We start from the raw sequence: 24,663 nt of genomic DNA on the forward strand, positions 1-24,663 counted from the left end.
TATCCTTTGTTGCAAATCATCACTTTAGGAAAAGTGAGATTTAAAAGTAGCATAAGGAATAAGAATAAATTAAAGGGGAAAAAACACAACATGGGTGGGGAATCTGAACTAATTTGATTTGCTTGAGGTGAGAATTTTAGTCAGCTGGATTTATCCTTAGCATAGTTAAATTAATCCAAGTGGCATTAGATTAACCCTCCCATGGTCTTAAAAGATGAGGTCCTTTGGAACCCAAAATGTTTTTACCCTGTGCTCGGTTTGGGCTTTTGCAAGTTTTTATTGTTGTTGTTGTTTCTTTTTTTTTTCTTTTTTTTTTTTTTTTTGTGTGTCTGTAGTTTCGGGAATTGACGGTTTGACAGGACAATCCCCCACCCGCTTCCCAACTGTCTGACCGTGACATCAGCTGCTCTCCTATTGACTGCTGTGCCGTGACCACAGGACGGTTAATCCTTCCCAGTGCCAAAATGAAATAAATCATTAAATTATTATTTAACCCATTCATAAAAAATAAATAAATATAGTATACAAATAAATAATTTAAGCCATAGTATATGAATTTACAAACGATTAAAGAAATTATTTGGCTAAGATTTTGCATAATTAAAATTATACATAATTATTTCTAAATTTTTCAGGGGTTTTTTGTGTACTTGCTGAAATACAGTGATGAGTGTGGCTTATCAAACAGACCTCAACTTCAGATTGTTTAACCTGTATTCAGTCCACTTAAGACCAATAGAGTAAATCCAAGTTGGTCCCCTGCACTTATTCTGATGGATAATGTTGTCAAGCAAAATCAATTCATGGCTAGCTATGAATTATTTAATGTCGTATATATTAAACTAAATAATTTATGTCTCAAATTCAATATAAATTATTGACACTTTTCACAATGATTTAATGATTTATTTGTTGAATCGTGACACTTATGGACTACCATATGTTCCAAGATCTATTGCAAAAACCTTAAAAAAACAAACAAAACAGTAATAATAACAACAAAGTTTGATTAGATTAGGTCCATATCAACAAAGTAAGTAATGGAAAACATTAAGGTACATATCAAACATATCAAAATATCAGACATTAAAAAGGTGCTTTGCTACCAAACCTGTCACTTTAATGTCGGTAATATTCTAACTTCAACCAGCATGACCCTCAATTATCAACACTGTCCCTATGCTTTGAAAGTAAAAAAAAAAAAGATTATGCTTTTAACGTGTCTCTGAATATCTGACAAATGCTTCAGAAAACCACAACCGACGCCCTCACTTATAAACACGTGCCGCTTTGTGAAGCTAGACACACTTAGCAGTCGTTTGTCTTCCAGAGCGTTGGTAGGAAATAGGCAAATTTGGCTTTTGCCTTGCACTCATCACCTTTAAATAAAGAGTAAAGGATCTCTGATGATATTGAGCTACATTCAGATTTACAAACAGCTGCGGTGGATCCTGAAATCATATTATACAGCATCAGCAGAAGAGTTAGCAGGTGAAGAGAGAAAGGCCAACTCACTAGTTTGCTTTGCATTCTGTCTTAGCTCTTTAGAAATGGCTGGCATGTAGAAATAATACCTTCTTATCATTCAGTTACATCAAAACTTTCAAAAAAAAAAAAAGAAAAAAAAGAAAGAAAAAGCAGAAACAGAGGAAGTTGTCCTAAGACACTGATGCAATCACAGTTTGAGATCTGAGCAGTTTTTTTCACAGAGTAGTCTATAAAAAAGTATGAAAACATGAGAAAAAAATATTTACTTAGAAAAGTTTTTTTTTTTTTTTCACGTGTCATTGAAGGATAAAGTTAACCAGTGTAAGCTACGAAGAGAATGGCAAATGTAGTACAGTGTGCATGCCGAAAATCTTTTCATCTCTACATGATCTTCCCTGACTTGTGTGCCTCTGGTGCACTGCATGCAGAGAGCAACTGACAATATGAGCGTGCATGTTTTTTTGTTTTTGTTTTTTTTGTTTTTGTTTGTTTTATTCTGAATGTTGAATTGCTTAGCTTGCATTGGATGAAGATGCATTAGTGCAAAGGATCTCTCTGTGTGTTATATTGCAAAGACTTTATAGGTTTACATTAGCAGTGAAATCAGTGTAAATCCCAGAGAAATTCAAATAACGAAATTCAAATAACGTATGTCATTTAAGTTGTGTGGTAGAAGTGGGATCCACACAACAAAACATGCCAAAATGAACAAGCCCACAAAAGAGGACGTCTCCAAAAGAAAAGCAGATATTATGTGGCTTTCTCCGGTGTAGCTTTTTTTGCTGCAAAGTAAGTAAGTTATAAAACTGCATCAGTTCTCTTTGTATTTGTATATCTAAAACATACAGGTTTGAAATCAGTGAGCGGTCCAGAGAAAACCGTTTTTAAAAAGTGAGTGTCAGTAAAAAGCATATTGTTGAGTCTGTTCCATAAGTTCATGGGGGGAAAAAATCTAAGCTTTCTGAGTTTGTTTGTTTTTTTTTTCTTTAGCTTTGGCTGTAAAAGTCACAAGATTAGGAGGTAATTTATAACAAATTAGACAGATTAAAAAAACAAGAACAGAAAACCTTGATTGGATTAGGTCCTATCAAACTGAATAATGTCACATTGAATTCCATACAAAAATGTCAAAGATAAAAAGGTGCTCTGTTCTTTTCTCAAGGTAACTGTCAAATTCAACAGGTCAGTAGCTTTTTCCGAGAACTTGAAGTTGGAGAATGAATTGTCTCTGTGAAAAGGGATTGTCAATAGTCAGCCTCCAAAGTGCGAGTAAGGTCAGTAATGTATGAACCCAGCTTTTTTGAGCGTCTGTGTGTCAGAGCCACTGATTATTGTCCAGCTGGCCGAAGGGAATCTAGGGGAAATTCTAAGATCTGAAACGGAATTTTTAAGCTGATGATTCTACAGCTCAACATTTTCTTGAACACACGAAACGTTTGGCTCTGAACAACCAGTCCTGTAGTATCTTAGAAGGCGAGGCTTAAATGTTTGTCAAAAAGATCTACTTCTTCGATCCAGCTCCTCCACTTGTGCTGGTGGCAGGTTTGCTTCCAGAACGGCGAACTGGCACCTTTGACACAGGGATTCTGGTGCGGGCTGGTTGGGGTGCATGGGTCTTTGGCGGAGGGGTCTCTGCCTCCAGTACAGAGGACAGAGCAGACTGGCTTACAGAGTGGGGAGGCGAGGTCTGTCTGGTACTTACTGGGATCTTGGAGTCTCGGGGAAGGCTGGCGCTGCCTTTCAGTGATTGAAAGGAAGAGGAAGAAGAGGTTGAAAGGGGACTTTTTTGGGAGGTGGGACTCATTTTGAATTCTGCAGATGGAGAGGGGGTACTGTTTACATCATTGTCTCCCCTCTGATCTTCTCCCTCCTCTTCAGGATCATTGTACAAGTCGTAAAGGTGGTCTCCCGAGCAGCTATCGCGTGATAGGGCAATCTTCTGGTTACGCTGCAGCCCACTCTCATCGGGAGTTGCTGTAGGTGTTGCTGAGGGAGTATCCCAGTAACCTTCGTCACTGAGAAGTTCCTTTTCACCAGGTGATGCAGGATGGCGGCCGTGTGCATGAGGCAGGGGGGGTTTACCTGCCCGGCTTCCTGCTCCACCAACCACTGGAATCTTGCTGAGGCCCAGCGCCTTCACCTGAGGAGCTTTTCTCTCTGCGCTTCTTTGAGCTGAGGGACGAAGTGCACCGGGGGAGTTGCTGCGAGGGGGATAAGTGGAAGTAAGGGTACTGGAAGACGGCTGGTACTGTCGGGGCAATGCAGGGGAGCTTTCTCCTGCAGAAGGCAACATGTGCCAAAGCCCCTGCATGTCCGCATCGTCCACTCCTTCTGGACTTGCCATTTCTTCCCCTCCTCCCATGTAGGCCACTACACCACTTCCAGCAGAATGCTGCTGTGGTGGAGGAAGCACTCGGGTCCGAGCAGGGAGACAGACAGGAGCCGAACTCTGGGGAACAGAGAACATTGGCTGGGTAATCTGTGAAGGTATTGAAGGTTTGGTTGGGGAAGCATGAGTTGTTGCACTAGTTAAGCCAACAGCTCTCCCAACATTTGTGCTCAGACTCCCTCCTCCACCTCCACTGCTACTACTACTCGTTCCACTGCCACCATTACCCCCTGGTCCTTCCTCTTCTGCATCAGCAATAATATCACCGCAGCCGGTCAGTGAGTCAAAGCTCTTCAGAGATGTGACATCAGTGAAAAGGATGGAACAGAGTCGATCTACAGAGGGCTCCGAGGGTTGGTCACCTATGCTGCAGCGGTCCAAAGGGGGTGTAGTAAGGGAGGGCGTGAGGCTAGATATTGAGGCTTTGGCTTTTTGAATAGATGGGCGCAATGGTGAGTCGGTGGGTGTGTAAGGAAAAGGAGAGTCTGGCTCACCAGATGGTCCTGGCATGGCAACACAGTGTGTGGGTGTCATGGTAACACTAGTGGTGGGAGTGTCCGATGCTTGTAGGTTAGATCCTGTCTCTGCACTTGCACAGTCCTCCTGGTGATGATGCGGAGGTGGCTCAAGGGTAAGAGTAATGTCCTTCGGGATCTCAGATTCTGTAGCATCTGTGTCCCTTGCTTTCTTACCTTCCACCTCTTCTGCCTCGGCCTCGTTTGTTTTCTCTTTACGTCTCCATCGCATGCTGCTGAAAAAGCCCTTCAGGCCCCTCCCTCTTCTCACAATTCCTGTCCCACCATTTTCACTTGTCCTAAAACTCCCACGTCGGAGAAAGGAAAAGAAACTCAATGATTTGCTGAGCGACCTTACCGGCCCTGCCTCCAGGCTAGTAAGGCCCTCCCCTCTCTGACCCACAGCATCGTTGTTGGAGCCTGTTAGCCCGTCATGTGTTTTGCTCCTCACAAGGTCCGCTGATGCTGCCGAGCTGTTTCCATTCAAAGAATTCCCGTTGTCAGAATTCCCGTTGTTCCCACCGTTTGCAGCAGCTTTGTTCCTGAAGGAGAAGAAGCTGGCCATTCCAGAGCCAGTGCGTCGCTTCCCAAAGAGTTTAAAGGCAGCTTTGTTGATCTTCCCTGCAGGCTGTGTGTCACACTGTGGAGCCACAGGAGGCTCCACACAATCCGACTGCACCTCCATTATCCAACACTCCGTTGCTTCCACAGGGTTGCTTCCCTCTAGTTTCTCTGGCTGCCTTTATGTCCTTTCCCCTTCTGACACACACTTGCACTCTCTCTCTTTTACCCTCCACCCTACTTTCTGGTGGTCCCTCACTCCCACTCTGGCTTGCTTTAACGCCTGCCTGCTGGTTTTCTCTGCCTCCCTCCCTCCCTCTCTCTCTCACTCCCGTCTCTCTTTCTTTTTTTCTCTCTCTCCTAGGCAGGCACACACATGCATGGAGGGTGCTACTCCTCGATGTAGCCATAGCAACAGGGTGGGCTAAGCAGCTTTCGTCAGCTTTGGCAGGGCGCCAGCGTCTGTCCTCCACTCCCTCCCCCATCCCTTTTCTCTCCTCCTCCTCCACCTTGCTTGTTACCAATTCGCTGTTTGCACTATTTGTTAAACAGACAACTTATTCAAACTCCCACAATTCACTGCTTGCATCCTACGTTATGCAGTTTTACTGTGCATGTTCCAGGACATGTGGCCCTAACATTTACATAGATGCTTTACTTAGATAGGACTCCTCTTGTGTGTGTTTGGATGTGTTTGTTTCCTTGTTCCTTCTGGTCTACAGATAAAGCTTGATAATGCTCATACTTTCAGTATGTTTTATTAATTTACATGTGTAATAGGTGCCACAACGGCAAGACAAGCTTGAATGGAAACACTGCCGAAGACAAAAGAACTCCTTTGTATATTGCTGTTTGTTTACATTTTTGCCTAAGGAATTTCAAATTATTCAAATGAGTATAAAGTTGAGTTTCCACACTTTTCACACTTTGTCAGGAAACACCCACAAACCTCAGAGTATTTCATTGAGATTTTGTGTAATAAATTAGGGCACAATTTGAAAAAATAAAAAGAAACAAAAAAAATAAAACATATGAAATTCATGATTTTTTTTGCGTTACTAATTAAAATTTAAATATGGCATTCAATAGTGTTCATCCCCCTTTTTTTCTAATTATTCTAAATCATATCCACCCCAACAAGAATTTAACTAATTACTTAATCTCAGAATAAATGCAGCTGTTCTTTGAAGAACAGCTACAGAGATCTTGCAAATAATAAAGCACCATCACAAACTCAAAGCAACAAACCAGTGATACAGTCATGAAGAAACGTCAGATATGGTCACATATTTGACAAAACAACATCCACAGCTTTGAGAAGTGTTAAGTTTTTCATCCCAAAATGGAGAGAGTATGAAACAACTATAAAACTACAAAACCATGACCATCCCCTTGAAATGACAGGTTAATTACAAAAGCAGCCAAGAGATTCATAACTACTCTTCAGGAGCTGTGAGATCCTCACTTAGTTGGGAGAATCTGTTGATAAGACAGTTATCAGTTGACCAGAAATCTGGCTCAAGTGAATGTAAAAAAGAAAATTCATAAGAATTCTTGTCTTTTGGTATCGGAACCATCTAGGAAACGTGTCAAACATGTGAAGGTCCAGTGCTGTAGTCCGGTGAAATTAACATGCTGAAAGACTAGGTATGATCTAAAACTGACACTGCCCATTTCAATTAACATACCACCTTAACAATGACAAATGGTGGTGGCACCAGTATGGCATGAGGAGGGTTTTCATCCGATAAAGAAGATAACCAGTCAGAACTGAAGCAAAAATGGATGGAGATAATATGGGACAATCCTACAAAAGCGTGTTAAAGACATTAGACTGGTGTGGAGAACCACCTTACAGAAGGACGACAACCAATTCCAAAAAGTGCTGTCCCCTGATGCTCCCTGTGGAACGTAAGTGAGCATAAACTATTTTACACATTGACAAAACGCATCATTTAAACAATTATACCTGGATGGTATGCTGTACCACAACAAATTACAGTAGTGCTTTAAAATCAAAAGTGTGTTATTTACCGAGGCAGTACTTTCTTCTCAAGTTTTGAGAAACACTGGTCTAAAATTTAACGAGTTGGGTTGGAAGGGATCAGGTTTCCACATTTTAACTGCATATGATAAGCTCACAAAAGTAACATACACACACACACACACACACACACACAGATACACACCCTCACACACATCACACATTACAGCCTTTTGTACAGTTTGGGCACACATAAAAGCCATATGGCCTGTGGCCCCCCATATGGACACCCAGGGCCAGGTGTCTGAAGCTATGGCAATGCTTTTAACTGCCCCCCTCTGTCAACCTAAATCAAGGTTTGTGTTACTGGTCATGAAGCCTCATTGGTTCCTTAACAACCAGTAGAGCTTCTGTGAGCATGCACAACAATCAGCTTCCTAGGAAAACTTAATTTACAAGTTCAACTCCTTGAACTTTGATACTTTCTTCATTCTACTATTTACCAAGCAAACACTATAAATACAAAATGTCCTACTGGTTAAATTAGGTTGTTTTTGATCATCTTTGTAAATAATCCAAATGTATTTTAGGCCGGTAAAAAAAAAAAAAAAAAATCCAGTTTGCAGCTTTGATGTGATTCTTTGTGGTTCCTCTTTTCACTGCCTATTTTTGCCTCCCAACCCCCCCGTGAATCTCACCGGTACCCCGACCCACTTATATTCCTTCTCTCCCATCCCTACATCTCTCCGTCTATTCCTTTTCTCTTTCTCTTCCTCCTCCCCCTCTTGCTCTTCAACGTCTGCAGCCACAGGCTCCCATCTTCCAGACGACCGCGATGAAACAATGTGCGCATTCATGAGCCCAAGGCAACACACACCTACACAAGCACATTTTCAGGGCTTCCCCGCAGCGAAGCGCTAAAGCGCATCCCTCCTTTGCTTTCAACCTTAAAAAGACAAGAGAACCTGTCTGCTCGCCCGGGTTTTCAGGTAGAGCAGACACGCAGGGCAGAATGCTGTGCAGACTTATCTGTAAGTCAGCTGGCTAATGGATGGACTTGGACCGAGCAGCAGATGGCTGGTGGATTGATAAGTGGAGACTGACAAGTAACTTCAGCTATTGCAGAGGATTCTGATCAGCTATTAGGACGGAAATGTACTCTACTTAGGCTGCTTGACTGCCAGTAAATTATTAAAGAAAATAGCAACGCAAGTGCATTAAATGCTCAGGACCATTATCATAAATGTTGATTCATATGTGTAGAAAGAAGTGAGTTTAATTATCAGCTATTAGAATATTTTTTAAAAAAAAGGTGTGTGTCTATGTACATTGTGAGCTGAGAAAAACAGCTGTTGGCACAAAACAGGTTTTCTTGGATTCTTGGAAAATGCAACATGTGCTCTCTTCTGATGATCGGTTCATTGCTTTCCTAGTGTTAAGAAGAAAAGAGGCAGATGCAAGCAAAAGAAAAAGCACACGCCTGGTTCCCTCCCCCCCCACCCCGCCCTCCACGCACCCTAACTAGGGTTCCCGTTTCAGCCCCTTGAGTGAAGCTTAGCACTAAGTGGGACAGTTAGAGGACATTTTTCTGTCTCTGCCTCCACCATGGTTGCCTATTGAAAGGGCTTATTTTTTTATTTTATTTTTGTCCGTAACACTTGTTTTCTTTGCTGTTCAGTGTGCAATCTCATTTACAGTGAAAACACACTTTTTACTGCCTGGGACAAAGAATGAAATTAAAAGATTAATATGTTTGGATTAGAAAATAATGCATTTGAATTCAAATTCTGGCTATAGGAGAGACTGTAATTAGCTTCTTTGTTTATGCTATTGTTTTCACTGAAAATGATCGTGATTATACAAATAAACGCCTCTGTTATTAACTCTGACTAATCTAATGTTAGCTTGATTTGAAAAGATTTCCACTTTTTTGTCATTAAGATGCAATCGTCACGGTTTATTACTGGGCTTTGTCCTTATCGTCCACCTTTAATTAACAGATTTCCGTGATACTGTCCGTTACTAGCGTCACGAGTAGCAAAAGCAAACAGTATTATGTCTCAGCCAACCAATCTTTTGTCTATTTAATCAACTGTAGTCTTTTCATTACTGGTTAAAAAGGGAAGGTTGGACAAACAACCTCTCTAAGCGCACACACACTGCTTTTCAGAGAACTTGCCTTGAACCAAATTTCTTTCCACCATATTTTTTTCCAACTCAGAAATTTTTCCACAGAAAAAAAAAACAAGAGCTATGGTGTTCTTCTTGTATCAGATGTTAACTGCCTGCAAACAGACCCCCGAGCTCAACACTCACTAAGAGAAACACTTAATATAAGGTGTGTGTGGTCTTGACACATTTACTAACAGGGCTCAAAGTGGTGTTGATTTCCACCTTGAACTGATTTTACCAAAAGTGAATACATTTTCGCCTGTCAGTTTAACTTTTACAGCCTTCACTTTGTATCTGTAGGACTAAAGGCGCAAGACAGACAGACAAACAAAGCATGGGTGTGGCTGGTTATTCACGACTGAGAGCCAGCGCCCTATACAAACAAGCTGGCTTTGGCGTTGTTGCACGGGAACAGACTGAAACGGGCACGCATAAATCAAAACCCACGTTTTTCCTCATCACCACCAATGTCCTGCTGGCCAGGTTTCCGGACAGAGGGTCTTCCAGCTCTGGATTAAACTGAGCCACAGCACGTACGAGTGTGTGCGTGTGTGTGAATTCACACATTCACATATGTGTGTACAGTATTAAACCCCCTGGATTACTGCCTGAGGTCTTTTGTTGCTTAAGGAAACAGCAGGGGGTGGTACGAACTGTTATTAAGCTGTCTAAGACAAGGCTTCTGAAACACTTCTGAATCTCAAAGACTCTGTGGTTTCTATTGGCTCTGTTTGATAATTCATTTCACCTTTTCTTGGTCAGAGAATTCTAGCTTATCCATCACCCTCATTATGCAAACTGATTTGTTTGCAGCCACCTCACAGTACCTTGCAAAAGTCTTCATACTACTCGATTTTTTTTTCCACACACAGTGAGACATTAAAAGCACGAAATTAAATGTAATTCCTTAGCATTTTATCTTATAGACCAACACCAAACGTTGCACAATTAGAAGGACATCACGGCTTTCCAAACTTCTCATGAATAGCACATCTTTAAAGTCAGTTATCTACAAAAGCAACCTAATTGACAAATATGATTTTGTCGGCATGTGAAGGCCTCGGAAACGATGAACTTTAGTGAAAAGTAACACAAACACCAAGGATCGCGCAGCACTTTGAAGTTCAGAGATAAAGTCACGCTCACATTTTAAGCAGGGCGGGATCATAAAACAGCATCCCAATCTTTGAACATGTCAGAGCACTGTTCAATGCATTATCAGAAAACAGAACCAGCATGACACAACGGCAAACGTACTAAGTACACCTAAGCTGAAAGACTGGGCAAGAAGAGAGCCACAGTTCAGGTCGGAATTAGCTCTGCTAACAGGAAACGAATAGTTAATCATTCCACAAACCTTCATGGAAGACAAAATGAAAGCTATTGTTGAAAGAAAAAGGTAATCAGAAGTTCAACTTGCAGGTTGCTGCAAGCCATGTATGGAACCCAGCAATCATGTGGAAGAAGGTGTGGTTGCAAAATAACACTGCACATTATGGCTGTAACTCACCATCCCCAACAACAACACATGGCAGATGCAGAAGCGTGCTCTGGGGAGCCTTTACTTCAGCTGGGATGACAAGCAAGCTGTTCGGAGTTGATGGGAAAACATATGGAGCGGAAAACAGGGAAATCCTAATGCGAAACCTGTTGGAGAGTCTGACAAAAACTTGAGCGTGGTTCGGTTTCTAGCTGGGCAACAACCCCAAACATAATGGATGGCTTAGATGAAAGATAGATCAAATCCAGATCTGAATGCGATTAGGAGTCTGTGATTTGTGAATCGTTCAGGGCTTCTTGTCCATGCAAACTGCCTGAGCCTGAGCCTATCCTATGACACACTGAGGGACATTGAGGTCAGAGAGTAAACAGAGCAGCAGTGGCGCTCGATTAAAAAAAAAAAAGTCATTAAAGTTTTAACCCCTACCAAACCACTTCCAAATTCAATTTGACGCATCTTCACAGTGCTCCGGTATTCAGATGAAAATGTAAACTAATCACATTAGTTTTAAATACACCCTGATATTCCTAATAAAAATTAGATTAGCCCTGAGTGGGAAACCATTAGCTGCAAGGATATTTTAATGAGAAGTCAAGGACAGGAGATTGGACAAATTCCACCAGCATGCTCAGTGTTATGCACACAGTTCAGAAATCTCTTCCAACATGTTGGATCCATTTGTGTTTACTGTACAACATTCTTGTCTTGCATCAAGGAGTGCACGGCGTGCAGCAGCATTCGTCTGAATGATTCAAAACCTTTGGAGAGCCCTCAGTAGCTTGTCTCGGGAAAAGGCTTCTTAATGTTTAATGTACAATAGCATGCACAAGAAGGCTGCAGGAAAAGAGCACATAATACAGGAGGTATTACAAACATCTCCATGTCAAACTATTAATATTTCTTTGTAATAAGTCAGCCTCCCCAAGGCATTGCTGTTGATAAATCTCAAATATTTAATACTATTCTGATGTGAAAAGTTGAAAAGAGCAGGAAAAATGGCAGCTAAAAGTCAGCAAAAAAAAAACAAAAAACAAATGTGAATTTAATTTTTTTTTTTTTTCAAATTTGTCACTCTGTGTGAATATACCAGGTTTCCACTGAACGAAGCATTTACAGAGAGCTGACACAACATCTTCACACATCATAACACAGCGCACTGCCAGCCTGTCTTTATACCGAGATCTTACAAATGAACAACGATGGCCTTATTTGCCAATAGATACCGAATTGTCTGATGCTAAATGTCACTCTGTGTGGTTGCTGTGTGCAAGCACAGATCTCTGCTCATTCCAACAGCGTGTGGAGGCGGAATTAAGCAAGAGGTGAGGAGTGAGGCCACTGCGAATGCTGCTCACACAAATTCCATGAAGTATTTAAAGGCGCACTGAAAGAAACGCAGCTTAGTTTGACATCGCCCTTTACCTTTGTATGTTCTGGCATCCTCTAAGTTTTACATCATGTAGTTCTGGTAAAAAAATAAATAAATAAATGAAGAAGTTGTTTATTTGAAGGTAGATTTGAATCCAGAGTAGATTTAATCCTTTCTGAGCTCCAATATGAAGCAAAGTTACATTAGTCTGGAATTAACACCAAACTCCTTCAAAATCGAGGCATTTTCAGCCAAGCCAAAAATACACAGACTTTACTGGGATGTCCTAAGTAAACATCACACTGCCAGCCCATAACATAGATTTACATCATTTACATTTAGGTCAAGTGTATCCCTAAATCCAGAAAAGGGTAAATGTGTTTGGCTCTTCTTGATCATCTACAGTAAATGTAAGTCAGTCACTTTAAGATTAATATTTTTCCTGTACTTCATATTCTGTTTTAGTAAGTGTAGATAAGAAATAAAGCGGAAGAATTTAGGGCTTCTTTCTACAAATGTTTTCCAGTCAATTCCACACTTTTTCCTCAACGTAAAACTCCAGAGTTTTTAATCTTTTCATCAATTCATAACTTGTTAAATTATACTTGATTTCATCAGCCTTTCATCAGCATTTTTTTGCTGTGACCTGGTACCACACATCTGTCCTTTTAAAAGGTTAGTGAAATGTTGTACATTGTCTCTGTGTAAATAAACAGTAAACGAGAAAAAAATAAAAATCCATTTGTAAATATTACAAAATATTGTTCTAAATTAACATGAAACCTACAAAAAAAAATGGCAAGCTAGCTGGCTGGATGTTTTGTGATGTATGGATGGATGATGGATAGATGGAAGAGGACAAATTGATGGATGGATGAAGGATTATAATAAGATAGATGAATATAGGTGAATAAATGTTTGATGACAGATTAATGGATGCATGGTGGAATCAGGATAATAGATATTTTGCAAAGAATTAATGAATACATGCAAACCAGTGCATAAAGCAAGAACTAAATTTCCTGTGCCTGATATGCCGTGCCATCTTTCATCTTCTACGATGTTTATTTTATTTTATTTTTTTTATCCGCCAATCAAATCAGAGCAAATTCAGATCAACAGCATCAGATTAGGTTGGCCTCTTGCCTTTAAATGAAATTAAATATGTCCAGAGCCAAAATCTTTGATTCGCCACGTATTTAACCAGGATAAACAGCTGTTTAAAATATCTAGGTCATGTCTTTAAAAATGTGTCATAAATAGCTGAAAGAAGATACAAGATGTTTTGGTTTTGAATGAATTTATTTTCCTTCTTTTTTTTCCCTCTCCATTAGGCGTTACAAGATTCTTAAAAAAAAAAAAAAGAAGAAGCTTTTCAATGGCAGGAGCAGTATATGACATATTTATGAGGCCTTCCACTGAGATTTAAACTGTACAGAGACAATATCAGCCACTAGCCATTGCGTAATCAGAGTGTAATCACAAACAGAATGACAGTTTCCTGTCCACACGCATACACACACGCGCACACACACACACACACACACCCCTTCGGTAAAGCCCCCGTCACTCATCCGCACCAGTCTCTCCGTCCAGAAACACTCCTGCTTTGGCTTCAGCAGGTCATTCGTGCCACGCCAAGCTCCAGACTGACAACAGCTGGCTCCTCTTTGGCAAGTTCACCGTTGCATGTCCCTTCCAGTTCTCCGTAGCTCTGCTTCCTGCTCTCGCTGCCGCTGCTGCCCTCTACTGTCCGCTCCGTGTCTGTGCTCTCCATGGCCTCCTCGCCCACTTCGTCTTGCTCGTCGTCCTCCTCGCGACGCTGCACCTCTTTGTGGTTGATGGGTGCGCCTAAGATGAGGGAGTCGGGCCGCGGTGGCAGGGGGTTGGTGCGTTGGTCTCTGGTTGGAGGAGGTGCCGGGGGGTCAGAGGTCGCAACGGGGGTCACACCAAGTTGTTTGAGCCTCTGGATGGATAGTGTGGGGACAAAAAAAACAAAAACACACATTTTATTCACCCTGGCTGGATTCACTTTTCACCCTTGTGCCTGATTTTACAACAGGAACAAATGGCGGAGTGCAGAGGAAACCAGAAGTTCACATACGCTGAATAAATAGACTCCTAAAAAATATTTTAAATTCAATTGCACCACAATTGATGTATTTTAAGGCTACGCCTGAAACACACTGATCTCTTGATTAGAAACTCATAAGAAATCAGGAAGAGTACTGTGTAGCTGCACAAGCCTGGTTTATCCTTCGGAGCAATCTTGAGACGCTTGTAGGTTTCGCATTCATGCGCTGAAATGATAATATGCAAGTATAGACGTGATGGGAATGTCCGACCGCCATCAGGAAGGAGACGGGCTCTGTGTCCCGGAGATGAAAGTATTTTGGCCATTATCCACAGTAAAACAGTTCTGTACCAACATGGGCTGAAATGCCATTCAGTGAGGAAGAAGCCATTACTCCAAAAGAAATATGACATCCCAGATTATGGTTTGCAGATGAACACAAGGACAAAATGCCAGATTATAACTTTTTTTTTATTTTGGAGACATGTCTCAATGTCTGAAGAAACTAAAGCAGAACTGCTTGGCCATAATGATCATCATTGGATGAGGAGGAGCCGCGGAGCATGGGGGTGGCAGCATCACACAACATCGAATTTGCGAATAGATCCGACAAGGCGTGTGAGAGTGACGCAGCCAACAAACCTGACGGAGACAAAGTTTTTGGGAGGAATGGGTCAGAACAAACTATTGTGAGAAGTTTGTGGAAAGAAACCCAAAAGGTTTGACCCAATTCGGACGGCTTCTCTAACGTTCATACTTGCATATTTAAATGTTTGTACATTGATAGCGAGTTGAAGTGAAGTCAGATTTCTCAATCGTGAGCATCGACTTGGCTAATGAAGCAGGTTCTGAGGTGATATCGCTCTTATGTGCCATTTAAATCAATAGTCTAATTCAATACAAGCTATTAAAGATACTTTAATAACTCCAGAACATTTTAAACTTAGTTCTGACAGATCTAAACCATAAAGATCTGTAGAGAACCCTATGGCAGGTTAAACTTTTATTAAAGTAACATAGTATTTACAATCTAATAGGAATATCTCATTATTCTGTGGACTTTATTCAAGGACCAACATTGACAAAAAAAAAAAAAAAAAAGTCACTTTAAAAGAAATTTGAATGAACCTTTTCTTGTCTACGCAAGACTTGTTTTTAGGTTCATCAGAGTTCATCAAGGAAACTGAATTAGTAATTCATGGCTTCCTGTTTACGACTTGGCGTGACATTTATCTTGATGGTGCGGTGGAAAGAAAAGAAAATAGATCTCCAAAGCTTATTAAATGAGAGACGCAGCTGTGGTTAGCGCCTTGGGATCACCAGGTTTCTAGATCAAATTTGACAGTACCTACATGTCAAATGATCTTTTTGGAAAGGTTAGATCTGGAGACGGTGTCAAAAACTCTCTTTCTGTGTGCTCCAACCTGAGCCAGCATAGGAGAAGGGATCAATAAATGTGCCCAAGTTAACCACAGAGTTTCCTCAATTGTTTTTCCTCAAAAAAAAAAAAAAAACATGAAATAAACTTAAGCCTGTGTCAATGTCTGTATGTACAAAATCAAAAATCAAAAATATCAGAATCCAGTATTGCAGACAGAATCCCGCGCTCAAATTTCATCTTAAATTAATTATGCAAGTAAATAATAAACCAAACCCTGAAGTGACTGAAGTTGAAACATCTAAACATCTCTAAGAATTTGTGCATCATTACTGAAACACACAAATACAAAATGCTGAAAAGTCAACCAATGTGTGAAGTGGGATAGCTTAGGCGATTAGAGCAAATTCAGAGCTGCCTGTTAAGGCTCAAACTTGTGAGGGTATTAGAGTTCACATTTGCCTAGAGGTAATGATTCAAAGTGATGCAAATCAAACAGGCCTGAACAACTTTCTCTTCTCTCCACCCATGTGCTGCGTTAGGGTGAAAAAAAAATGTCAAAAGGAAGTGGGAGGAGGGGGGGGGGTTGAAGGTTGGAGGTGCCGATGCTTGCAGTGAGGTGCAAGTACTGCAAACGAATGACCAACAGAGAGACGTAGTTTTGTGGTCTGTTTTTACAGAAAGGAACACACAAACTTATTCAGCTGACGAGAGGAAACCTGCCATGTCTTTACTGTATTTTCACTACAAAAAGTTGCCCTTAAAACTTTTCCAAACAAGCAATCAACTTAAGCCATGTAAATAGGAATTACACTCCAAACACAATCCAAACCAGGGTTAATGAGTTCGCACACACATTGTGACATTTGTTTATTTACTTGTAGAGGAAAGAAAGGATCATTTAAAACAGAGTTTCCTCAAGTAAATCCTAATCAGACATCAAACTAAATATGTAAAAATCTAAATAAATATTGGCTGTACTGTCATGATAAGTGTTTCATGTTAGTCAATAAAATTGATCATTGATTAAGTTTTTGCTTTAAATACCGCAGAACCGGTGATGTGATATTTCCTGTTTGAGTCACAATTTCCTCTCAAGCTGCTATACTTTGTTGTGTCAAAAAAAAGAAAAAAAAACTATTACCAAGAACTGTCAGGTGAAATCACTCAATCAGGATTACTCATATATTGTGCACAACACAGAGAGCTTGTAGGACAACCAATAACGAAGGAGTTCTGGGTGAAAAGCTCTGCCAGGCAGAGACAACACCTGAGTTTTATACCAAGGATGAGGGATTCAAAACAAGGGGGCGAGATAGTATCTGGCTCTAATGCAGCTGCAGCAAAACAACTTGTGTGTGTAGCCCAGACAGGTTCTTGTGGGTGAGAGTTCACAAGCATTTAATCTAACATGATCAGTAGATGTCAACTTGTAATAATTTTACACCACTACTTTTTTTTTTCCCCTCCTTTCACTCCAAGCCATTGTTTTCCATTTTTAAGCAGTTGTGAGGCTTTATGGGAAAACCTACAACTGACTAGCTGCTGCACAAGTTGCTAAAAAGCGTGTTGCCAGGTTACAAGTGGGTGAGTTAGTTTATGCCACCAGCCTTGCTTAGTTGAGCTGAGAGAGGTCGAGAGGCTAAAGCTTCTCCTCTGCCTACATCCACCAGAATGCTGAGCAGTTCTGGAAGGAAGTTCAGTGAAATCATTGAACGTTCCAATGCACAAATATTCTACCGATACCGATAACGACCTATCACAATATATATTGTTATTGATTTATTGCCCAGCCTACTAAGACTTGTAAACTCAAATAACAATTAGAACTACGAGAAGTTATCAATGTGTTCCAAGCCCTGACAATTATGGAAGGTCACAAATGTCTTCCAGTGTTATTTTTTTTAGGGGTCAAAATCAATAGTAGTTCACAGACTAACCGCTCTAAGCTAAACATTTCTCAGTATACGTGTAAATGTACAAACAAGGGAATTCAACTCACAGTCTCCAGAGCTCGCAGTGTGCTCTCTGCTTGACGGCTGTTCTCCTTCAGAGTCAGAGTGGTTTTGAGGATGGACTGCCGTGGATGCATGGACCGATCGAACTGGTGGTACATGTTCCTCCAGAACCTTGGGAGCACAGGATTAAAAAGGCATAGAGGCAATATTCATAAATAAATACAAAGTCGGAGACCTGTAAAAGTGCAACACGGCAAACGCTGGCAAGTCGTGTGTCTGGTACTGACTTGAAATGGTATGGCAAGGTGGAGGGCTCCAGCACAGGATGTGCTTCAGAGTATGAAGGCTTGTAGAATGGATTCAAGTAGTTCTGCTTTTCACTCATCAGATAGGCCCAGAGTGAGTGAGTTCGCTCTCTAAGCCTAAGACACAGAGTGATGGTTAACAACAGCAGTCGTTTACACACCAGTCTATCCGAAACATCTGACTTCAGATGCTATTTTACTACCGGTTTTAGTAAAACCTTTAAATACATTGTATTGAGCTTAAACTAAACAATACAAAAGAAAATGCAGACATGCAGTCTGTCTGTGAAGCTCTTAATTTAGTGTCCTTAAACTTTTGCAACATATTTGCTTTGATAAATCTAACAAGGCAAAAAAAAAAAAAAAAAAAGGGGGTTGTTTTTTTTCCCAATAGTTTGTTCAAAGTGTCTCAAAGGGGTAAAAATACTGTCAACAAAATACAAGTTGAGATGTTTATACTTACTGCAGCTCCTCTCTCTGCCTCTGATTGTTCCCTAGGAAGTTTCCATACTGACAAGAGTGCACATGCTCATGGATCTGCAGCAGGAACCACTCGCTGTACTCAAAAGCCTAATGAGAGTGCCATTATTAGATGAAAGACAATCAAGCACATTGAAAGGAGGTGATGCAAATTCGTTATGCTGTCAGCAGATTCGCTCATACTTGCGGGAACTGCTCAGTCAGCTGATAAACACACTCGAGAAACTGAGTGAAGATCGGAGACACTTCCTTTGGATCCCCGTCGAGCTGGTCACACCTTGAAATACAGGATTACATTGATGGTCCAAAAAAAAAAATAACATCCAACCATGGGCTCCTGTTTCAGTTTTTTCCTCCATGAAAAAGAAGATTGCACCAGTTTTTTTTTTTTTGCCATATCTCCTTTATTCTCATTTAATAAACCTATTTAAGTGACTAAGTTTAGTCACTTGGAATCTGTTTCTACAAATCTTAGTATGCTACATTTCAACAGACAATTTGAATGTTGTTGCTGCAGACAGGCAGTTATTTTTTTTTAATAATAATAATAAAAAAGTATTATACATTTGTTTAACTGAAAGCAGTGATCAGATATTTTTCGGTTAACAAAATACAATAAATATCAGGGAGCAAAAACATAACAGTGTAATAACAGTGTAATAACTGTAAAATATCCAAAAAGTTCTAAAAGACAAAGATGAGTTTGGTAATGACCAACAACGATGGCACTCGACAAAATGCAACGTCTGCTACTGGTTTTCGATCATGTGATGTGTCCATCATGTTTTCACAAAGTAAAGCTCTTTGAACCGCCTCGCTACTGAAATGTGCTGCACGAACAAACCGGGTTGATTGATTGAAACTTGATTGACAATGTACTCAAGTAAACACATATAATGAATAAGGAAATATCTTGGGAGCGGAGTTAGCCTTTACCTGTCTGCAAACTTGTGACCAAAGGAAATCCAGTCTTTCTCTATTAGCACCTGACAAGACAAATGATTATATAACATAAGTTTGAAACAGCAGCAACTCACCTGGATAGAAGAGATTTAAACCAATATTCATACCATAAAGCCCTTGATGGTGCGATAATAGGGGTCCATGAGCAGCGACCCCAGGGCGCAGACTTGGGCAGTTCTGTCCCATCCATCTGAGCAGTGAACTAACACACTGGCCCCTTCTACTGTCACCGCCTAAGGAGTGAGTGTGTTTAGAGGAATTAGGCTTTTACTATGAGAAACAGGACAATATTAATGAAAAGACAAATGGCTACCTTTGTAAGACACACAGCTGCATCTACTACAGCTTTGATATGTCGCAGCCAGCCGCTGTTTTCCAGTCCCACCAGGTAGTCGCTCATGGTAAGAGACCGAGCTCCAATAACTACGAGAGAGAGAGAGAGAGAGAGACACACAGTCAGACAGCATATTAAAGCAAAGAGGTGTCTTGATGTTCTTCACAGCTCCCTTACCTTCCAGTAACTTCTGCAGGCTTGACCTCATTACGTGGATATTTTCGATCCCAACAAACTGAAAGCGGATGTTAGAGTAGTTGTCCTCGTTCTCGTAGCCTTTGCCAGCAGCGCGGTTGGCCAGCGCGTTCAGCTGCAGGAAAATGACGGTCTTTAAACTCATGTAAACCATTTCTGTTTTTTTTTTTTGTTTTTTTTTTAAAAAAGAAAATAACTAAAATGTTACAACTTTACCTTTGGCCTCGTGTCCATGACGTAAACAAAGCGACTGTTGTGATTGGCCTTACTGATGGCCTGCAGCATGCTCTCATCTTCGAGGCACCGCGCGCTGAACCCAGAGAGAGGCTGACTGCAGCGACACACTGCCGCCTGTCGCACAAGATGACAGAAATGGCCAAATGTGACGACATTTCGACTACGCTCCATGAGTTACCTGTTATTTATAGTCATGGATTAACATTTTAAAGCCTTCTTTTGAATTCCAATCTAATTTTTTCCATGCTGTAAAGCCGATGTGATGAAACACCAAGCATATCTTCACTTCTTGCCTTTCACCGTTACCTCGCAAGAAAATCCAGTTAACTCCGAGGCAAGCTTGTCGGTCAGTATGCCACAGAAGGTTTCTGCCTGAATTTCCACTCAGAGGTCATGAAAGGTGACTGTGACATATTTTTGTAATGTTGAGCTAATTTAAAAGGACGTTGTTTTAATTGATAGAAAAGGCACTTAAAGGACAATTTCTTTAATGCACCTTCATTAAAAACAGACAAAGAATCCTCAACTAAATTCTGAGTGGATTTGCGTGAAACGTGACTTGCACATTGATGCAAGTACTGCAATCTGACTGTGATCTTCTCTTTTTTTTCCCCCACTGCATAGGCATTGTATATTTAAAGCATCCAAAAAGGCCAAACTAGACTTTTGTAACATTGACACATATGATACATGTTATATTTGACATACAATGTCAAATATAAAACGACAACATCAAATAAAAAGCTCTGAAAAACCAAACTATGCTCCAACAGAAAGTACCTTTTTCTCTTGGTAAAAGTATGTGAGCACAGGAAAGCGTCCTTTGCTTCGGAACTTGGAGCTGCCAACGATGATGGGCTTACTGGCTGTGATGGGAACGTACAGGTCGCGTGGATATGTCTCACACACCTAGAAAACCAACAGAAAAAATGCATAGATATTAACGAAACGGAGAGAAATTTCAAACTCTTCCAGCTTAACAAGTTGCTTTGTTTAAATACGAGAAAATGCAGGGCGAGCGATGTTCTGTTCTGCAGACGTTTGCCACGTTACTGCTGGAGCTCAAAAGCAAAACTAAAAGTGAAGTTTTATCCCCCTCTAGTGGGCAACCATGGTACGACCTTTCCAAATGTGCAGCAATTGTTCATTCTTCTGCTGCGTTACAAATTAAAAAGGCTGCACCCCAGACATAGCCCACAACTTTTGGGAAAAAATGTGTTCCTATAATAATAATAAAAAAAGGGAATATTTCACTAACACATTGTGTCAAACATGAAACAACAACGTCAACTGCAGCTATAATGCAGAGTTGGCATTCGGGAAGTCGGAAATGACTTTCGAGTAAACATGTGGTCCGACTGCTGATGCTTCTGTTTCCTTGTGGAAGGTTGAGTTTATGATGGTCCAAAGGTTGAAACAGTCTTGAACCTTATGTGGTTGAATTTTTAACCTTTAATTTCCCATAATCCTCCAAATTACTGCGCCCTGAACTTTTCCATACATCCAACCAAACACAATCACACAGCATTTTTCGCCAGCTGCGTCTTTCAGGCTTCAAGGCTAACAAATCCTAAGCTGACCTTCCACAGATAATCATTCTACCACAGTAGAAGGCACCCAAGGCGTCAGCAAATATGAGATGCACCAAAAATGGGTAAATGTGTCAATAACCTCCGTGGGCAATTATATCAAAGATTTTTTTTTTTTATTACTTTAGTTAATGGTCTACCTTGTAGTCTCTGTTGACGTCAGTGTGCTGCCATTGGTCATTGGGGACGCCCATCCTCTCAAACTCCGCCCCCAGGTCGATGAGCTGCCAGCCCTCCTCTCTCTGCTGGTCGTTTTGCTTGGGGTTGTAGGAGAACGCGTAGAGTTCCTCGTAATGCACTGAGACAAATAGAAAATGCACGTCCCAAATTCCAGTCGGTATGCACAGTTTTAAGCGCACTTTGTCCACAGAAACCTGTTCAAGGAGGCTTTCTGGGTATTATTTTCTCACACTGATCATTTCCACTGCAAGATTCAGGAACATCGGATTACCAGGGTAGAAGTGTACATTACTTACTGGTTTATCACTTCCAGCATTTGAGTTCACTCTTCTTCCAAATTAAAAAAAAAGACTAATGCTTAAAACATTTTGAAAATTACAATCCTCCGACTTCCACTACTATGAAAAAGTGCCAGCAGGCAAAACACGATTTCTTGTGTTTTTCTTCTCTCTTTAGAAAGTTTCTTCTTTTTTTTTTCTAAAATTCCACCCGATTGCCACCGAAACCAAATAGCCGCTTGCGATATCTTTGACAGCAACAGCTGCAATTGTTTTCACAGGCAGAAAGTCTATTCCATCCTTGTTGAGGAATCTTAAACCAGCTCCTCTTTTGCAGAGTTCTTGGCTAAACTGGAAGACTGTCGAGCACAAATGTCATGCTTTTTAAGGTCAAGCCACAACATCGTAACTGGAAGTAATTCCAGAAACTTTCTAACTCACTCAAAACTTTATTTAGTTTTTTTTATTTAACCACTGAGAGACAAATTTTGCTGGTGTCCTTTGGATCATTGTCTTGTGGGATAAATGAAGCAAGTTTAAGCTTATGGTCACAAAATTATGGCAGCGTATTCTCCTTCAGGATCTTTTGCTAGAGAGCAAGTGAAACTAGACAAAAACATGTGGCCAATCAGAAATATTAAGTTAACAGTTGGGGAGATTATATTTTCATGTAGACCCAGGCAGGGTTTGGTAGCCCCTTTCCCCCTCGAATACAGAAAATCGTACTTCCGAAACTGCTTTTCGAATGTATTCAGATTATCTTTGATATTAAAACACATCTTCACAGTGAAAATCAGCAAAACCTTTTACAAGGACAAAAAAAAAAAAAAAATCAGGAGAACGGACGGTGAAAATCACCTGGCCGCAGTAGACGCAGCAGTGAACTATAGATGTCATGGCAGTCTCTTTCCCTCTGTACCACAAAATGAACCACCCTGAAGTTCCGGCACTGGATGACCAGCGGGCAGCCCGAGGTGGTCAGGCTCTGCTTCTCCACCGAGGCTATGTGGTGGTGCAAAATCTGGGGAGAAAAAAAAAAAAAACAAAAAAAGGAGGGGACGACAGTTGATTATTTTCAGCAGATGTCGGAAAAACCCGCAGGATCCTCCCTGTGCAGGATGTCGGGTAAACCCTCAAGAGCACGACTGAAACTGTTCTGAAATGTGCTCAACACAAGCAGGCTTTCATAAACTCTTAATACTCAGCAGATTATATTCCTCGGTGTAGTTTGTTCCCCACCCTTCATAGGAAATAATTAAAACATAGACTCATCTGCATAGGGTAATGATAAATAGAGGACACCGAGATAAACAGAAACACACACACACACACACTTGTGCAGCCTTAATGTTGACAGCACCAGCCGTTAAGACATTCTCTCTCATGCTGTTTAATATTTTATGAGGTTCCTATTAAACTCTGATAAAATCTCTCCCCTGGACTCTGCAGACTGATCACAAAATGACTTCCCACACAACTCACACATGCAGTGTCATGCAACTTTTGTGTCTAAAGACACACACAGGAAGCGGCAGAAACGGAAGGACGTGGATACGTTTAAATTTGTAAAATAACAAAAAAAACAGAAACCGTTTCCATCTCTCAGCACAATGAGCAGGAAACGGGGCCAGAATGAGGTGAGAGTTTGGATTTTTGCTGCACAGAGCATTTTAAACCACACAAACCCTTTCCCACAATGCAGTTCAGGGCCAAGCTCTTACATCATACGGCAAACTAAAGGCTGTACTAGTGGAGAACATTGAAATAAAATTAGTGATATTTTTATAAAATTGTTAAAGATTGAAAAATCAGCACTGCACACTGAGTAAATTGTGCATCAAAATGTTATTGGAAAAGGATGAACTGCTGAAATAGATCCTGTTTTTGCTCTGGGCTCATTAGAGCTCTAATGATTTCCTTCCTAGAGTGTTTCACATCCTTCTTTAAACCATCACACTGCTTATGCTCTGCCACGGCAACACAAAAACAGTAAATTAGATATATATAAAAAAAATCTTATCAGAGTCATCTGAGATCGTCTTTCAGATCACGAATGAAAACACACACACACAACACACACACCCCCTCCTCCTCTCCAGTACGCAGAAAAGCCTGAATGGAAAACGTGCTACTGCTTATTGGGTGTTGTTATGAAACTCTAACCACAGGTAGCTATGCCTCCTTTTTCACTCTTTCTTAAACAACTCTACAGCCGACACGCAAACTGTACTTCCTCAGTCTGCGGGCTTGCTTTGCAATGTCTCTTTAAAGGAGAGATAAAAGCAGTGGGACACCGAAGCGCCTTTATTTTACTGTTTCAGTAAAATAGTCATTTATGGACTTGGATTGCAACTGAAGCATTTGTCGAGAACTCTATTGTTCTATTCTTTGATGTGCAATTTAGCTAAAAGGAGTTGCAATTACAAAGCTACAGTGCAGTTCTCCCCACCTGCCAATATTCCACTGCCACGACGAAATAAGGGGAGTTAATTAGTCGGTTAAATGGAGGTTTATAATAAGAAACAGGCCTCATTATTTCGTTAGTGATTTCATTTTTTTTTTTTTTCCTTCTTTTTAAATCTTGGCTCTTCCCACACCACACCTCTCAAGCTGTGAGTTTGCTGTGTTATCTGTGTTACATTCAACAGTGCAGAGGAAAAACTGAGGATTAAAGCTGAGCTAAAGATGATACTTTTCGGATTTGTGCAGCTTT

General features: G+C 40.7%; 2 protein-coding genes across 2 annotated transcripts in view; both read right to left on the reverse strand.

Annotated features, from left to right (window-relative positions):
• Positions 1 to 884: 884 nt before the first annotated feature.
• On the reverse strand, positions 885 to 5,281 carry amer2 (APC membrane recruitment protein 2). The gene has a single exon (XM_007547907.2). The coding sequence runs from the start codon at positions 5,075 to 5,077 to the stop codon at positions 2,990 to 2,992; it is 2,088 nt and encodes a 695-aa protein (XP_007547969.1). The 5' UTR covers positions 5,078 to 5,281; the 3' UTR covers positions 885 to 2,989.
• An 8,011-nt stretch (positions 5,282 to 13,292) lies between these two features.
• The window catches only part of mtmr6 (myotubularin related protein 6), a 14,741-nt gene continuing 3,370 nt past the window's right edge, over positions 13,293 to 24,663 (reverse strand). Inside the window, exons 3-15 of the mRNA XM_007547908.2 lie at positions 22,809 to 22,971; positions 21,633 to 21,790; positions 20,684 to 20,812; positions 19,883 to 20,017; positions 19,649 to 19,781; positions 19,451 to 19,560; positions 19,245 to 19,370; positions 19,111 to 19,160; positions 18,358 to 18,451; positions 18,158 to 18,264; positions 17,677 to 17,811; positions 17,434 to 17,560; positions 13,293 to 13,945 (exon numbers count right to left, since the gene is read on the reverse strand). Coding sequence (XP_007547970.1) covers positions 13,595 to 13,945; positions 17,434 to 17,560; positions 17,677 to 17,811; positions 18,158 to 18,264; positions 18,358 to 18,451; positions 19,111 to 19,160; positions 19,245 to 19,370; positions 19,451 to 19,560; positions 19,649 to 19,781; positions 19,883 to 20,017; positions 20,684 to 20,812; positions 21,633 to 21,790; positions 22,809 to 22,971 — 1,818 coding nt within the window. The 3' untranslated portion in view covers positions 13,293 to 13,594. The remainder of the gene's footprint in view (positions 13,946 to 17,433; positions 17,561 to 17,676; positions 17,812 to 18,157; positions 18,265 to 18,357; positions 18,452 to 19,110; positions 19,161 to 19,244; positions 19,371 to 19,450; positions 19,561 to 19,648; positions 19,782 to 19,882; positions 20,018 to 20,683; positions 20,813 to 21,632; positions 21,791 to 22,808; positions 22,972 to 24,663) is intronic.

The sequence above is a fragment of the Poecilia formosa genome, unplaced genomic scaffold (genome assembly GCF_000485575.1).
Source record: "Poecilia formosa unplaced genomic scaffold, Poecilia_formosa-5.1.2 Scaffold22, whole genome shotgun sequence".
NCBI lineage: Eukaryota > Metazoa > Chordata > Actinopteri > Cyprinodontiformes > Poeciliidae > Poecilia > Poecilia formosa.

What these genes read in the sequence shown, in the direction of transcription:
- amer2 (XM_007547907.2), bottom strand. Translation starts at nt 5,077, where the DNA reads ATGGAGGTGCAGTCGGATTGTGTGGAGCCTCCTGTGGCTCCACAGTGT.